The sequence below is a fragment of the Mus caroli genome, chromosome 7 (assembly GCF_900094665.2).
Source record: "Mus caroli chromosome 7, CAROLI_EIJ_v1.1, whole genome shotgun sequence".
Taxonomy (NCBI): domain Eukaryota; kingdom Metazoa; phylum Chordata; class Mammalia; order Rodentia; family Muridae; genus Mus; species Mus caroli.
In genome coordinates this window covers 69,750,101-69,768,299 of record NC_034576.1, presented here as the reverse complement: position 1 = coordinate 69,768,299, position 18,199 = coordinate 69,750,101, and the positions used below count along the sequence as shown (strand labels likewise).

General features: G+C 44.4%; 1 protein-coding gene across 1 annotated transcript in view; it reads right to left on the bottom strand.

Moving 5' to 3' along the window:
* Positions 1 to 18,199, bottom strand: part of Adamts17 (ADAM metallopeptidase with thrombospondin type 1 motif 17) — a 303,015-nt gene that overhangs the window by 112,370 nt on the left and 172,446 nt on the right. Inside the window, exons 11-12 of the mRNA XM_021167985.2 lie at positions 8,810 to 8,911; positions 7,061 to 7,206 (exon numbers count right to left, since the gene is read on the bottom strand). Coding sequence (XP_021023644.1) covers positions 7,061 to 7,206; positions 8,810 to 8,911 — 248 coding nt within the window. The remainder of the gene's footprint in view (positions 1 to 7,060; positions 7,207 to 8,809; positions 8,912 to 18,199) is intronic.

Sequence of the window (18,199 nt, the reverse complement as noted above, 5' to 3'; positions counted from 1 at the left end):
GAGTGTGAAGCAGAGGGCAGGGACTCTTGTTTACCCTGGAGGTCCTCTGGAGCCGTTTGGGGTGGATCAAGACAAAACACATCTAGGAAGACTAAGACAACAAAATCCCAGCACAACAAAGCAAAAATGAATTCATAATAGAATAGTCATTCCCCTCTGAGAGCAGCTAGTGGGCCTACATCCTTTATTCTGACAGAGAACTAGAAAGCCCAGGCCTCTGGGTGTCATAGCTTAGGCTCCATGGCTCTGTAGGGCCTGTGACAGGGAGGTGACAGCAAGTTGAAATCTTACCCTAATGTGGGGTCCAGCTATCATCTGAGGATGCACAGGAGACAGTCTGAGTACAAACAAACAAAATAAACAGAAAACAAAACAACCCCCCCCCCAGAGGTTCTTGACCATGTCCTTCAGATATAGACACCAAAGATTCAGTGTAAGGGAAGGATGGCTGTTCAGGGGTGTGAGCTAGGACTGGAAACACAGAAATAACACAAAACTGCCCAGTAACTGTTAAAGGATGGCTCGAGACAAAGACAGTTGGGCACGAGGGGTTTTAAAGATGCATCTCTAGGACTCAGAAGATGGCTTATTGTCACACAAGGATAAGGACCAGTGTTTGGATCACCTGCACCTACATAAACACCATGGTTGCCATGGCAACCCATCATAATCCTTGCACTTGGGAGGCAGAGACAAGATCTCCTGAGCAAGACAGCTAATGAAACTTGTTGAGGTGTTGAGTTCCAGATTTAAGTTAGAGACCCTGCCTCAAAACCCAAGGTGGGGAGAAATCATAGCAGATGCCGCTCTCCACAGGCATGAGCACAGACATGCACCCACACACATATGACCACACATAGGAGACAAGAGGAATGGTAAAAAATGATGCATGTCTGATGTCAATCCTCCATGTTTAAAGCATCATCTTTCAGGACCTTCTAAACCTTGATAAAGCTCAGATAGATATAAACTAAAAGGGTTTGAACAGGCCCTGCCCAAGAAAAGGATACCCAGGGGAGGCATACAAAGATGCTCAACTTCATTGCTGGTGAGCGAAACCTAAACCTTAGAGATGCTACAACAGACCCACCAGAATGTCCACAGTGGAGAAGACCAACGGCAGCGTGTGGCAGCAAGGAGGTGGGACAAATAGAAACCCATGGGCTCATGGCAGCACAGACAGGGCAGCCACCATGCAAAGCTAGCCAGTTGTCACGTGGCCACACATGCAGGCACCCAGAGCCAGCACCTTCACTTGCTGGGTCCTAGCACACACATGCGTGGATGCCGCAATGTGTGTGAGCCTGGTGGTAATGAACGATACTTTGCAGGACATTCTCATTTTCACTAGGTTTGACTTTTCTAAACATGTTTAAGAATAAATGAGAATAAGGGAGTGAGGCTTTGAGGAGAAGCAGGTGTGGAGAGAAGGCGTAGTCCATCCTCCTCTGATCCTCCCCAAGCTGTTCCCGTCTCCTTACCAGGGTCGGCTTTACAGCACCACGGACTGCTGTGAGCATCCACAGAGAAACAGTAAAGATAAGGCAACGGTAGACTGGGCGGCTGCCAGCCTGCCCTTCCTTGGGAGGGATAGGACAGATAAATTCATGTAAGCTACAAGAGGAGGATCCTGTTGGTGCACCTTGGGGCAATGTGTTTCTAGTGTTAAGATCTCTGAGAAGTATCTATGCCAAATTGTCACTGCTGCTAAGAATAGACAACTTAAGAGGTTTGTTTGTTTGTTTGTTTGTTTATAACGAGGAACCCATAGAAAGTCAAGTCACTATACTGAAAGCACACACATGGGACTCACTAGGGACATAAAGCGAAGCACAGTCATAGAACTCTACTCTGCCTTCCCACCTCTGAGTACCAAGTGACTAGCTGCTTCCCCGTCCCTTTGATGTGGCCAAGGGGTGACAATGCTGCAGTGGCCCTGATGTTCCAACCTCTCTCCTCTGCTCTTCATGCCATCCTGCAGGTACCGGGACAGAAAGCATCTTGATATATGTTCACCTGAGTCTTTCTCTCTGCCTCCCCCTTTCACGCAGCATCAAAATCCAGAACAGAGATGAATTTTCCACTAACTCTAAGCAAGAGCAATACAAATGGCAGGAAAGAACAAACATAGGAAGCTGCCCCCCCCCACACCTCTGTGTATACTGGGAAGCAAAACCACCAATAGCTATAAAAATCAGGACCAGGAAAAAAGGGTGGGGTGATGGGGGAGTCTGGCCAGTATCTTTGGACAGTGAATAAACCAGCTGCAGAATAAAGGGAAAGGAGCCAGGGATGTGCAGAGAAAACCATGGGGAGAGGCTCATGGGAATGTTCCAAGCTGTACACAGTGGTGAGCTCTGGCCATCCTCTTGGAATATCAGGGCAGTGAGCTGTCTGATTTAAGGAGTGAGACGGAGAATATGTTGTTATGGTCAGAGCTTGGCGCAGAGTCCACGATCAGCTGTGCTTTGTAACAATCATCACACAGGCATTGTGCAAGATCAGGCCATACTCTCTAAGCCCTAATTGCCTGCACTGCTGACCCAGTTACTTAAGGAAACACCAGGGCTGCTGGGATACACCTGCCTACAGTCTGACTGTGTTTTTCTCCTTTTTCTGGGTTGGCTCCGGGAAGGATGGATGGACTCTTATAGACCATTTTCCAAGGAGACAGGGACAAGTTACTCTCATTCCCAACAGGAAATGGAGGTGAATGGTCATAGCAAATGATCAGACTGACTACCAAGGCGTCAATATTACAGGATCAAAATTTTCTAACTTGAAAAACCCAAGGCTGGGTTGACACGCTCAGGCTTATTCCTGAGCACTTCTGGCTATAAATGACAGCACTGCAGGGGATAAGTGGACTACATAGCCTGGCTTGTTAGAGCATCCAAGAGGTGATACAGGTTAACGGAGCTTATTGGTGACCTATTATTTGGTCTGTTGGATTTGGTTAACTTTAGTGTTTCTGAAGTGAAGAAAGACATTAGGGATGTATAATGGAGGCCTGGGAAAGGCAGAAAGATTGCTTCTAGGAAAACAGGATGCCCCAGCATATTTTATTGTGCTATTAGGCAGGGAAGGGAAGGTGGAGCCTGCCCTAGGTCTACAGGAAGCTCCAAGGCCAATGAGAACAAAGCAAAACTCAACTGAGTTGAAATAGGAGTGGCAGAGCAGCTGCAATGCTAGGAGGATGCTTAGACAGAATGTAGCAGAACCCCACTTTAAACAGGGTGGTCAGTGAAGGGGCTCCTCTGGGGATAAGCAATTTGCACTGGGATCTTAATAATGGCAATGGCAAGTTAGGCCTAGGAGAGTGCTGATGAAGGCCCTGGGCTGGACCACTGTGGCTGAAGAACAGACAAGATGCTTCAAGGTAAGGGTGGGCTCAATGGTGGTCACATTGGTCCCCTAAGACAGGCTGGCTGTAACAGGAGAACACCACTGTACTCAGAAAAAGGGCTGCGAAGGGGATGCACTTCAGAATCTTAAGCTGAGGATATCTCACACAGGACTGAAATCCAATGGTATGTACATCCAACGGTATGTACTTCTAGGAGATGAGAAGGAAGAGACCACATGAAAGTGTGCGTAGACTGTGGTATGTCTGTAAGCTGGTGAGGACAAAGACCATCGGAGCCAAGAAGCCAGAACACATACAGGAAACACACTATCTTCCAGGCACTCAAGGAGGAACCAATCCCATAGAGACCCTTGATTTTGGACTTCTGCTTGCCTTTTTTCTTTCTTTCTCTCTCTCTTTCTCTCTTTTGCTCTTTCTTTCTCTTTTCTTCCTTCCTTCCTTTCTTTCTTTTATAAAAAAAGGATTAATTACCAAGCCATTGGCTACTATTTACCTGTGTGACCTGGGGTAAGACATCAAGTTGATATACTAGTCTGTTTCGGGTCTCCACAATGGGTATTAAAAAAGGAGCCTCTTCCACAGAACTGCCTGGCTAATAACCCACAGAGCCCATGTATTCCACAGTGCTTCAGGAAATTGATAAGTGGTGATGGTGGGCCCCATTTGCCTGACTTGTTATAAACAGCTGCATGTGAGACAAGGGGGTAACCATAGACACAGGGCTGTGCCCTTGAGAAAGGCAGAAATGGGAGTTGTCTTAGCTAGTAGGGTTTTACTGCTGTCAATAGACACCATGACCAAGGCAAGTCTTATAAAAGAACATTTCATTGGGGCTGGCTTACAGACTCAGAGGTTCAGTTCAGCATCATCAAGGCAGGAACATAGCAGCATCCAGGCAGGCATGGTGCAGGAGGAGCTGAGAGCTCTCCATCTTCCTCTGAAGGCTATTAGCAGAATATTCACTTCCAGACAGCTAGGACAAGGGTCTTAAACCCACGCCCACAGTGGCACACCTACTCCAACAGGGCCACACCTCCTAACAGAGTCACTCTCTGGGCCGAACATATACAAACCATCACAGTGGTGATATGTATGAAGAAGGTAGAAGTGAATAGGGAAGACAGTGTAGCTTACAAGGGATCTGGTTTGAAATAGGGGTAAGGGGAATTGTGGGAGGGTGGGCAGGATTTTGTATGTCTTTGCTTGTTGCTGTAAACCATGCCTGGCATTATTTATACCTAATGCTGAGAGCAGGGTTAAAAAATCCATTAGAAGGAACACAGGCTTTGAAGGAACAAGAACAGTGGCCTTCTCTTTCTGGTACATTTTAAGCAACAGTCTGTCCCACAGCCACCAGACCTGCAGAGATTGGGCGACCAGAGACACACACCATTATCCAACACCACTGTGTGAAAAGGCCACATGCCTGCAGCTGTGTGTGTGTGTGTGACCTTTTCATTCTCTCAATCCTCAATGACAAAGCATGTGAAGTAAGGACGAGGTAAGTTCCTTCGTGACAGCAATGGGGCTGAGGGCGAGGGTTTGCGCACAATGGGGTGTTTGAGAATGCAGATAAATAAAAGAACATTGTATAAGCACTTTGTCTTCTGGGGCCACTGGGTCTGAAGGGATGGGACTAGATTCCCAACACATAGAACCTCAGAGCAGGGCGAGCCAGGATGGGTACAGCAACATAATTCTAGGTACTGGGAAGTCTTAAGGAGACTCGCTTGCAAAATGCCAAATACCCCTGGGTAGGACAGAGCAGCAGAAGGGCAGGTCAAGATGCAGTTGGGATTGACAGCCTTGGTGAGAAGCCACAAAGCCCTGGAAAGTCTCTTCTGCAAGTTGTCTCCAGCAGGGGGATCTTAGCCAATAGCACTGCAAGATACAACGTTAACCCTGGGCCATGAAAAGTACGCCTAAAGCATTTTCCTAGCTCTGGGGACATTGTGTGATATGTACAAGTACTGCTGTCACCTAAATAAATCAAACTGCCCAGCATGTCAGGACACAGGGGATGTTGAACATTTAGAGGCTCTGCGTGATGCTTGCTGGGAACCACCTGATAAGGGTTGACATATGTGATAAGCCAGAGGCGACCAGTATTCAGCCAAGGCTCTAAGCATAACAGAGACAGCCTTCTACACTCATATAAGCCCCTCCCACCCTGTGCTGAGCTGCAGTACAGTTCTGTGAGGTAGACAGGACAAGGTAGGTGTCGACATCCTGTTTCTGCTAGTGACAAGGACCACTTATGCAATGCCAAAGGTATCCCACCAATTTTTACCGTTTTTACCAGTCAGACAAGTAGACACTGCCGGGGGCTGTAGAGTAAGGAATATGACTAGACTTAAGACTGGCCTATGCTAGTTTCTACATTTGGGTCTTCCTCCTCTCACACACCAGTGGGCTCTAGTGAGGGAAACTAAAGCCCAGGGAAAGGAGAGTTTTCCTCAAGGTCAGATGGCCAATGAGTATGACATCTGGAGCCCAAACCTAGGTCTATGAATCCAAACCCACATCGCTCCTTTGAGAGTCAGAGCTATGACTTTCAACTGTGCCATGTTTTAAAAAATAAAACAAACAAACAAACCCTCCCCTCCAATCATTTCTCACAACTCAGCCAAATGTCTCTCCTGCCCTTAGTAGGCTTTCAATAAAGAAAGTCATTCCTAACAGTTTAAACACCTACTGTGTGCCAGACATTAAGCTGTATCTCAATTGAAAAAGACATTTTACCTAACGCCAATTGTTACAGGTCACTGAAAATTATGATGTTACTGTCACTTACTAAACTATAGATGTCACCTCTCCTTATAAAGGACATTTTCCTAGTGTTGTTTAGGTCTTGGCATTACCTGGAGTGGTGAAGGATCCAATCACCCCTGTGATTTAACATCGGGGCTTTTTACAAACAAGAGGTATCTGCTAATTAGTCATCAATGTGACTTCGATGTGAAAAACTATTTCCTGTTTAGACACAATTTAGCATGTGCTCTCTCTCTAAATGGACAGGGTATCTGATGGAGGATATCTGAGAGAAAAGTAGATCATCAAAGAGGATGTTTAAAATTGGGAAAGTCCAAAGGAGGAAAAACCCCATGGGGGCATAGTTATTATATTGGAGCATAAAAATCTATCTCTGAGTTTTCCAGGGCAAATCTCCTGGGGTGAACAGGAAGGGTCTTTGGTCTATCATAGTCAATAAAAAGGAATTTAGAAAAATACCTGTTCCCCCCCCCCGCCCCCCATCAAATAGTTCTAGAAGGAGAAACAGTGAAAATTCATCCATAGATGCATCGGAGCACATGCTCAACCCGCTCCCAAATCTGCCAACAGCAAGTCGAAGGTCAGTCTCCCCTTCAGGGAAGTCTCCCCCACCCCTCGCATCCCCAGAATGGTCCTCAACCCAGTAGACCATGAAGCAGACAAGACAGATTGTCATCTAACTCTCTTGGGAGTCTTTATACCACAGCCAAGTAAGAGATAATGGAGCCAGCTCACGCTGGGGCCCCACTGTGTCTCTGTGCTCAGAGGGAATTCCCACATAGGTAAGATGATGCAACACACTCAAGGCCCTTGAACTCAATGGTAGTCCATTCTGCTTCCCTCTATAAGACAATTCTCAGCATTAGGGGGAGAGACCCACGGAGTGAGATGCCTTGCAGTGGGATCTCAGGGGGGACTTACGGGGGGTTGTCACATTTCCTCTGCCGGAATCGCGCTCCTGTACCACACGTTCGGCTGCACATGCTCCAGGCGCTCCACAGACTCCAGTCCCCGTCCACGTGCTCTGGGATGGGCGTCTTGCTCACACACTCTCCAGCCCGGCACCACTGGAACGTACAGAGGGGCCACGCTCAGCAAAGCCACCCGCTCCCACAAAGGACCGATTCCCACTTGGTGTCAAAATCCATTTTGAAATTTCCATGGAAGTTGAGTATTTTGGAGTGTGCATATTGGCTAATTCTTGCTCAGCCTGGTGTGCGATCTCCCTGGAGTTTGGAGCTTGCCACAAACTGGGAATATGTTCCACAGAGGATTTCTAAATTCTCAAGGAATGAATTGAGCCACATAGCAGGAGAATACAACTAAAGGTGTGCAAACTCTGAATAATGCACGTGTCTCTCTCTTCAGAAGGGCAACAATTTCAGTGTCTGAGGCCGGAACTTCAAGGTTGGGTTTAGCACTTAGAAACAACAGTCAAAGTCAGGTGTGGTGGTACATGCTTCTAGAGCCAGCCATGGGAGGGGAGGCTGAGGGCGGCCTGCTCTAGGCAGAGGGAGGAGGGGAGGGATTAGGGTAGGTAGATGCATTCTCTCTGAGGATAAGAGGAAGCCAGTCTCTTGAATTGATTTCCCTGAGTGTGTGACCCACTTCTCCCCAAGCACAGCATAAGAACAAAGCATTGCTTCCTGTTTTAATTATTTCAAGGCTTCCAATGAGCCAGGCATGCGGTAAGGGGCCTGAAATCCCAGCATTTGAGAGGTGAAGGATGGAGAGGATTGAAGGTTCACAAGTTCAAGGACAGTCTGGAATATACAGCAAGTTTCAGGGTAGCCTGCAGTATATACAGAGTCTATCTCAAAAGGGACAGAATAAGAAAGAAAGAAAGAAAGAAAGAAAGAAAGAAAGAAAGGAAGAAAGGAAGAAAGGAAGGAAGGAAGAAAGAAAGAAAGAAAGAAAGAAAGAAAGAAAGAAAGAAAGAAAGAAAGCTGATAAGAGGAAGGAGGGAGGAAGGCAGAAGAGGGAGGAAGTAGGGGAAAGGGGAGGGGTTAGAAGAAAGGAGGAGGGCAGAGGGAACAAGAAACCAATTAATGAAGACTTGCACACAAGACTAAAGAGAAAGTTGTGGATCTGCAGGTCCCACCTACCTCTTCTCTCAAACCCTTAGAGTCTCACTCCTTCATAAGGACCAGGTTGCTGAATTAAATCTTCCTAGAATGATTTTCATCAGTGTATGCCAAATGAACTCGTTTCCTGTTTAACACCCACTTGTTCAAAACCTTTCCCTTGCCAGGCGGTAGAGGCACATGCCTTTAATTCCAGCACTTGGGAGGCAGAGGCAGGGGGATCTCTGAGTTTGAGGCCAGCCTGGTCTACAGAGCGAGATCCAGGGCAGCACAGGCTATACAGAGAAACCCGGTTTTGAAAACAAAACAAAACAAAACAAAAACCCAACCTTTCCCCTTAAGAAAATTCACTTGGATGACAAAACGAGTCATTTAATAAAAAATATCAAGGAAATGACTGATTCTTGTGGCTTCACAAGAAACAAGGAGTGACTCAGACACGCGGCGTGCCGTGCCGTGGGCTCCGTGGGCATCCCTAGACTGCTCCAGGGTATTTCAGAGTGTATACTGCCTTCCAGATGGAGAGAGGCTTGGTGTTCAGGAGATGTGAGGCTACTTGCTGGGAGTGCCGGAAGCTGGGTGTTACCTTGTCTGCTCCACATTCAGTGCCATCCAGGGGAGGGTCCAGCTTGGTCTTGCAGGATGTGTCTCCCTCTACCAGGCACCACAGCCCAGCACACATCAGATGCTGTAGGGTAAGAGAAGCTACCATGAGTGCCTCCAGAACACTCCCAGATGCGGGTCCCGGCTGGGGTCAGAGCCATGGAGAGATTACTGCTCAGATCTGGGACTTGAAACACACGGGGAGAAGGGAGGAACTTGAGTCCAGAACTCTAAAATGGTAACCGGCTTAGTCAGCTCAGTGGAACTTCTGCATTGACTCCTAGAAAGGCTTGTCTCATGGGACTGAGTTCAGGAGTTCCAAACTCAGGGGGTTCTTGGAGGTACTTCCTAGGAGTAGTCAGTAAATAGGTCCCTTCCACTGAGTGCACGGGGTAAAGCAGATACCCACAGACTGACAGAGAATGCAAGAAACAGGCTTAGCCCGTCACCAGAGGCAGCTTCACGGCCAGGGTCTCACGTGAGTGAGATGGTGGTTTAAGCAGATATCACAGCAGCCAGATAGAGAAGGCCAAAAAGCAGAGGCAGCCTTCTACTCTCCCTGCCTGGCTTTTGCCTCTGCTGAGCTGGGCATAAATTATTACAGTATTTTACCTAGAAAAACCTGTAATGCCCATGAGTTGAGAACTAAAGACATTCTCCTAAAACAGGAACAGGCATCGGAAAAGACAGTCTCCCAGCTGTATTAATAAGACATTTGGACATTGACAAAGTGTTCAGAATGAGACAAATTATCAAAATTACCAAGGCAGGCATGGCTGTTCTTCTTCCCCAGAGGACTTGTGAGCAGACAGGATCATCAACCATAAGAGATGGGGGCTGGCTGACCCTGTTCCATTGGGAGAGGGATTCTGGACTGTGTTCTACACGTGGCTTAGGGGTCCTCGTGGGACAGTCTGTTGCCTAAGGCTGTTGATGAGTTACACCCATCCATGTACCTTTCTACACTTTCCCCCTGTAGATGGCCCCTCATAGTATTTGCTGGGATTGCTTCCCACATAAACTACTTGCACCCAAATCCTCACCATGATCATGGCCTGAAAATTAGAAACAGATGTTCCTACAGCGCTTTTAAAGACACAGTGCTTCCAGGATGCCAAACCCAATTCAGGCTACGAAGCTTGAATGGGAATGGGAAGACCTAACCCCTCACTGTGTGGCCAGTGGATAACTGGTGCCCTTCAGGCAACATGAGGGATGGACCCCCGCAGCACAGCAGAGTGAGGTGGCAGTGAGTTTTACAAAGGGTGTGCTGTGCTCAATTTAGAAGGCTGCTGTTCCAAGCAGTCTCAAACATCTGCATCAAGCAGATGTGTAACTGCACTGTCTAAAGGAAAGAAATGTGTGGAGATTGGAGGGACAAAAATAAAGTAGAAAGGAAGGAAAACAGCAATGGAGGGGGCTCTTACAACAAGCAAAGGAAAGCTGGCAGCTCCTTCTCACTTCTCAAGTATGTGGGAGCTGGGCTGAGCCTTTGAACAAGTCAGCGACTGAAGCGGGTCACTGTACATGTGGGTCCAGAGAGATCTATCCGTTCCCATTACTGTGTACCTCTCCATGGAACGGTAAAAAGATGAGAACCCGAATGCCGCACAGCTGCTCCCATAAAGATGATGGCACCTCATTAAAAGCCTGATCCCTCGAACTCTCACCTAAGAGTTCCTCCAGAGTGACGTGGTGATGTTCAGACACATGCTCATGACACAAGGCAGACCCAGGAGCGCAACTGGGGGGCAGGAAAGCTTAGGATTAGGAGAGAGAGGAAGGAACTTGGGCAAACTGTTTATCGTGAAGTTTATAGACAGGGCTTTCTCATGACATTTTCCTAATTATCAAAGTCAAAGAGTGGGAGGTTAGGCAGAGCCTTCTTAAACAGTACCAACAACAAAGGAGGAGAAAACAAATAAATTATGCTCCATTAAGATGAAGAGCTTATGTTTATTAAAAGGCAAGTATAAGAATATCAGAGAAAGTGTTTGCAACAGATGAGGGGGAGGTATTTGCAATAAAGATAGCCAACAAAACATATCTAGGACAATTTTTTTTTAAAAAAAGAGAACAACAAACCCAAACTATTACAGATCAAATAAGAAAAAAGACCTAGTGGGAAAATGGGCAGAAGACCTGAGCATTTCATAAGAAGACATTTAAATGGCAATTAAGCATCTGAAAATATGCCCAAACTGATTCAGCCATCAAGCAAAGGCAAATTAAGACCAAGTTTAGATGCTTGTACACAGACTGGAAAAAGATGGAGAATTTCAAACCTTGACAAGGATACAGCCAACAGGAACTGTTGTATACTGATGTTAACATTTGGACTTTTTGAACAACTTTGCAAAATTATTCATCAATATTTCTTACAGGCACTATATACAGTCATATCTATAATCTCACTCCCAAGAATATACTGGAAAGAAATCTGAATATATGTTCTGTGAAGATGTCAGGAATGTTCGTTTTCAATACGACGTGAGTTATCATGAAGGTAAGAGCAAGCCAAACGCTTTGGCATCAGAGCAGACAGATCATGGTTACAACAGTAGGATATCGTTTGCCTACACTGCAAGCACAGGCAAAACTCTGGTGTTGGGAATCAGACGGGTGGGTTTGGTTTTTAAAAGGGGGAGTCAGCATAAAGGAGGCTTTAGATGGTGCCGTGGCCCCATGTGTGGCCACCCGCAGTACTTCTCCAGGATGGTTTCTAAAGCATGCTCAGTTAAATTTGGCATCGTCCTCAACAGTTGCATCATTCTCTGCCTGGTCCTCTTCCCTGTTCTCCAAGCATTTTAGGTACTTGCTAGCAATATGTACTCTGCAAGAGCCTACACCGCTGCTGGCTCCTCTGCAGTATTTGATTGTCTGTACTTTTCCCTTTGCCTTTCCCGTGGAATGTCTGGAGGAGTTGATGGCCAAGCTGTTAACAGTTCTGCAACCTGAGTGGATGAAGTTGTTGATTTCCCCATTCATCTTTGCAGATGACCATGCCCCCCACTTTTCCTTGTCTCTGACTCACTTTTAATCTACAGAATGCAGCACAAATGGCAGGATGTGACATCATGATTATCTCACACAACACTCTCATCTCTGTAAAGGCTCCCTGGATTGATTTCTAGTCTTGCCTTCTTTGGTCAGACTAGCTGCCATGTTGGAAAAGTTCATGCTACCATGAACTGAGCGCAGCCTGACAAAGAAGACAGCATGAAACTTCGGCCTTTGCTCCAACAACCTACAGGGAACAGTGGCTTTCCAACAAGTTCTCAGTAAGCCAGTGAGTCTGGCAACAAACATGTCCCCAGCTGAGCTTTAAACGAGACTGTAGGCCAGGCCTATGCCCTCCCTATAACCTTGTAAAATTGCTGAGACGTGAAGGCCTGGCAGAGCCATGTCTTTATCCCTAATCCTCAGAGCCTGAATGATAATAGATACGTTTTGTTTTAAACGGCCATATTTTGTGGAATGTTTGTTAAGACACAAGAGTGAACGAACACAGATATATGTTTTAGTACTTTTCCAAACATCAAAGACAAGAGATATTTTTGTACGTGTCTAGAGAATAAAAACATGGAGGATTCATTGTATATACAATGTGTAATAGAGGAGATCACTGGAAAGAGTCCCAAACTTCTACAAAAGAAATGCTAACAGAAAAGCAAGAGAAGCCAGAAACAAAACAAAACAAAACAAAAACAAAAAACAAAACAGAAAAACAGAACCTACACCAAGAATCATCTGACATAGAAGCAAATGAGCTAACCTTGTTTCCTAAGATAAATCCTTCATATTAGATATCAACTAAAGCTCTGCTATGTGCTGTGTAACAATCATTTAATGTGATTTGGAAGCCAAAATAAAGGCAAAGGAGAACATCAATTCTAATGTCAGTCCAACTTGAAGCCTGAACCTGAGGCATGAAATAATATAAGGATATATGACCCTCGATGGTCATCTAGTATCTATGCCCCCAAATAGTACATAGTATTAAATTTCATTAAACAAAACTGACTTGGGATATAAGGGTAAGCAACAAAAAAGAAATTAGTATAATAATTTAATGGGCTTTCTTAGCCCATGACAAATTCAACAGTCATGTAATAATTGATACAAGAGATGTAAATAACAGAATTGATAAGAAAAGTTCCAGCTTAAAACAAGCATGTCAAGACTCATCTTTTTAAAAGACTTATTTATTTATTTATTTTATGTATATGAGTACACAGTAGCTGTCTTCAGACACAATGGAAGAGGGCATCAAATTCCATTACAGATGGTTGTGAGCCACCATGTGGTTGCTGGGAATTGAACTCAAGACTTCTAGAAGAGCAGTCAGTGCTCTTAACCTCTGAGCCATCTCTCCAGGCCATCAAGACACTTTTTTTGTGTGTGTGTGGTTTTTGAGACAGGGTTTCTCTGTGTAGCCCTGGCCATCCTGGAATTCACTCTGTAGACCAGGCTGGCCTCGAACTCAGAAATCTGCCTGACTCTGCCTCCCAAGTGCTGGGATTAAAGGTGTGTGCCACCACTGCCCAGCAAGACACATCTTTAACAGCCATGGAATATTCATAAAATGTAGCCCCAATAAGGTTCAAGATTCACTTTGGCTACAGAGTGAGTTCAAGGCCAGCCTGAGCAATTTAAGAAGACTGTCTTGTAAAGTAAAAGGAACTGTGCATAGAGCCCTCTCTTGGTATGAGTAGAACTCTGCATCAGTGGTCAGTACCATGAACTGCCACACCAACCCCAGTAGAATCTGTGTGACAAGTTCCACAGACTGAGGTGACAGACTTCAAAAGATAGAGGTCTCCTGAAACTAGTTGTGGAACTCTTGGCCAGAGCAAAATATTGAGCATATATTCTCATGGCAATTTATCTGTTTTGTTTTCTCTTATTCCTTTTCTTATTTACATATTATTGGTAGCCTAGGCTAAGATCTTATGCAAGAATAATGGGTAAGAAACCGTCCCTTGAGACAGGGTCACTAACATGACCTTATCTCTAGGAAAACCACCGCTTTACTTTATAAATCATTTACAAAATTATATAATAGCATTATGACAGATAAAAGCTTTCCCAACAATAGAATTCCATATGGCTACACATGTGTCATCGGAGGTGGGCTTTGGGATATGGTAAAGAAAGCCTTAAATAAAAAGAATTAAAATACTTTAAATTTATGTGTTGAAGATTTATTTTTAAAAATCTGGCATTAGATGTTTAATAATAATTGATCATAAAGATGTATTAATCTGCTCTTGAAATTATGCCACTAGTCTTGGATGACTGCCCCACTGAATACACCCTTTCAGAGTTGTTACTCTTGGATGATTTCTATTAATCGTGATGTCACCTGTTCTGTTTGTGATTTACTGAATACATCTTTTCAGAGTTGTAATGTCTGCTTGATTTTTGTGCTTAAATGTGCCAAATGATATGATGGTATTTGTGATTGCTTCACTGAACACATCTTCTAAGAGTTGTGATATTTGTTCTTTTACTGTATAAAAACTCCTGCTTGAGATCTGCAAAATGCACTCAGATTCAAACTGCCTCTGTATTTATTTCTGTTTGTCACCGCCGAATCCTTACCCACCTAGCTTCAAGGACCCTCATTCCAGGGACCATCAAACCCGACTGGGGTGGTCTGTGGCAATGAACATGACCATTGCCACCAAGATGATCAAAACAGTAGCATCTCTGTGAGTTCAGCTTTGTCTACACAGCAAGCTCTAGGCCAGCCAAGACTACACTGAGAACCTGTCTCAAACAACAATAACGTGGTGAGTGACTGAGGCCGAACCTGACTCAGATCTCTGGCCTCACACACATACACACCCATTGTAATGGCTACTACTGATTATCAATTTCGGATCTAGAATCAGCTAAGAGGCAAGCCTCTGGACACACCTGTGATGGATTATCTAGACTAGGCTGGCTCCTTCTGTGCCTGTGAGGGGTCATCAGCCTTCCTTGGAGTTCAGGTGGGCAGTGCCCATCTTGGGTTTGAGTACTGCACTGTAGAAAAGAGTAGAAAGCTACCTGAGCACAAGGACTTCCTGTGCTTCCAATCCTGACCGGATGCAGCATCACCAGGCGGCTCAAGCGGCTGTGACCATGCTTGCCATGATAGCCATTTTCCTTCAACTGTTAGATGAACGGAATATGTCCCCTTAATTGTTCATCATCAAGCATTCTATCACAACACTAACTACTGCTTAATTAACTAATCAATCCAGCCAATCCCCTAATTCATTAATCCTTTCTCCTCTCCTCTCTCTGACTACAGACTGAGCTATGGAGGAGACCTAGAAAGGCCCCATGGGCATCCTAACGGATCCTTGACACCATTCTTCTCACAGGCACTTCTACTTAACTTCCGAGGAACAGCTAACACCAGCATCCTTAAAGTATTTAAGAACATGTGAAGGGAAAGCACTTTTTCCTTTATTTTTTAAATACTAACTAATGTAACTGTAATGTTTGTGGTAATGTAATTGACCCCAGACAGAACAAGCATAAGGAAAAATCCATACGGAACTTATTTGTGAATAATCGCTGCAAAGATTCAGAATACAATTTGCTATCACATTAGAATGAATTGTACCAAGACCAAATAAAATTCGCTCCAGAATGCAGAGAGATTAAGTGTTCGAAAATATGCTAATAAATTCACCATCTTACTACCTCAAAAGTGAGATGCTGGAAAGATGGCTCAGAGGTTAGGAGCACTGGGTGCTCTTGAAGAGGACCCTGGTTTTGCTCCTAGTATTCACATGACAGCTCATTATAGATCGTAACTCCAATTCCACGGGATCTGATACCCTCTTTTGGTATTCATGGGCACCAGGCATGACGTGATAGCATACATGCAGGCAAAACACTCATGCTCATAAAAAGATATTTTAAAAAAGGAGAAGTGATTTGTTCTCCCCATGGATAATGAAAAGACATTTAATAAAATTCAGTCATGATTCTTGTTAAAAGCTTAATAAGATTTAAAACAATGTATACTTTTTAAACTTGATAAATACCCATGGAATATTAGAAGCATTCGTCTTACAGCTAAGAAGAAAAGGATAGCCAATTTGTTTTTTAGATCAGAGAAGAAATTAGTGGATGGGCAAAGGGGATCCTGTAACTGGAAAAGGAAACTGTCCAACCAGAATATGTACAGTATCCAGACAGTTCATTTAGGAAGGTGGCTGTACCCACTCTTAAAACATATCAATTCGGTGATATAATGGAAGAAAAGACCTCATTCAAGAAAAGAACAAGACTATTTTGTAGAAGTAAATGTAAGAAGAAATATGCACGATTTATACAAAGACAAATTAGAAGTTCTCCCAAGGGTGGGTCAGAAGACATCTAGAAATCATGTAAGAGAACATGATGTTATTGTAGGATGATTCAGGGTTAGGTACAAGAGCATACTTTCCACTAAGTTAATTTACAAAAGAATCCAATTGCATTTAACACAACCACACAAGTTTGAACTAAATGAGAATATTCTGAAGACCACATGGGAAAACAAACAAGGAATAATTCACCGGGAAAACTGTAGAGAAGCACATGTTCAGTGTATTAAAACATTTTATAAAGCTATGGTCATGTAAACATTAAGTGCATGATGTGATTAGTGAAGCAGACCGGGAAATCCAGAAATAAAGAATAAGACACGGGGTCTGGAGAGACAGCTCTGTGGTTTAAGAGCACTTCCTGTTCTTGCACAGGGCCTGGGTTGGGTTCCCAGCCCCCACAACGGGGTGACTCCAGTTCCAGGGATCCAACATTCTCTTGTGGCTTCCACAGGCGCCTGCACTCATGCACACCCTCATACATGTTTAGGCACACACACTTAAAGGAATTTAACATATAACTAAATTCATAAACGTAAAGGAAGAAGCCACAAATTAACTTACAGTTTAGCAGTGAAAAGACCATTTGGAGGATGGAACAAATCCCATGATTTTTAGAAAAGAGGTGTTTTATGTCACACATATGTGCATAAAACAGCAAAAAGCTATATTGAGCTGAATAAAAGGAAAGGCTGAAGGACCTTTATATCAGCTAAAGGTCCATTTTCTGTTACTGGTAAAGTTTCTCAAAACCATTTAAAAGAAATCTCAGTGACGCAATGTAACAACATTTAAAAACAAACGAACATAAAACCAATCTACAGAAAAGAGAAAGCACTTGTCTTCAATATATGGATAAATACTCAAGCTCATTAATATAAGAAATTCAGTTTCACTTGCAGTGGACTTATTTTCGAAACAGTCAAGATGGGCAAAGGTAAGGAAGATGGGCTGGTGGGGCTGGAGAGATTCTTTAGTGGTTAAGAGCACTGGCTTCTCTTCTAGGAGACCCAGGTTCAATTCCAAACATCCACATAGCACCTCACAACTGTCTCTAACTCCAGCTTCAGAGGATCCAGCACCCTCCGACAGACAGACATGCAGACAAAACATCAATGCACATGAAATAAAAATAAATAAATAGGTACAAGATATAAGAAAAGTCGAGATAAAGGTGCAGGGGAGAGAGGCACTCTCCTGCACCACGTATGAACATGTGCAACTTAAGCCTTCTTTGGAAATGAAACACACAAGATCTATCACCAATGTGTGCTCTTGGTGTTATATAAAATTCAAAGGTAGGCAAACAGCCTGAGGGGCCACAGTGTACAATGGTGGTTACAACGGTGGTCACAATGGTGGTCACTCTTGGGGGTAGTGAGTAGAAACGAGTCACCAGGGCCACTCTGGATGACCCTACAAGGCCTGCTTCCTGATGTGCCAGCTACACTTGCACAGTGAAAAACCAATGTGTCTGCACACTTACAGTCTGTGCACTTCTCTGTGTGTCTTCTCTTGGGTCCTAGGCAAATAAAACGACAGAATTTTTTGTGTGTGAAATGACCTTTGAACCACTTCTGGTTACTTATCCTGTGGATCTATGATTCTCAGTCAGGGGCAGCTGAGCATTCCAAAGACATTTGGTGGTATCTGAGGACACAGCTTTTAGTTGCCCAACTTAGTCAGGAGTGGTCACTGTGTCTTCAGCATGGTGAATCCATGCCAAGGATCCTGCTAAACTCCTAAGCATACAAACTATCTCTCAGCAACAAAGAGTTATCGAACTCTGCAGGTTAGGAGTGCCTAGACTGGGAAACCCTGCTACAGACAAGCTCTGAATGCCAAAGGGGAAGCTGTAAGTTACAATGAAGAAGGTAGCAGTATTGTCATCTCCTGTAGGAACCCCCCCCCCTCTGTCTTAGTCAGGGTTTCTATTCCTGCACAAACATCATGACCAAGAAGCAAGTTGGGGAGGAAAGGGTTTATTCGGCTTACACTTCCAT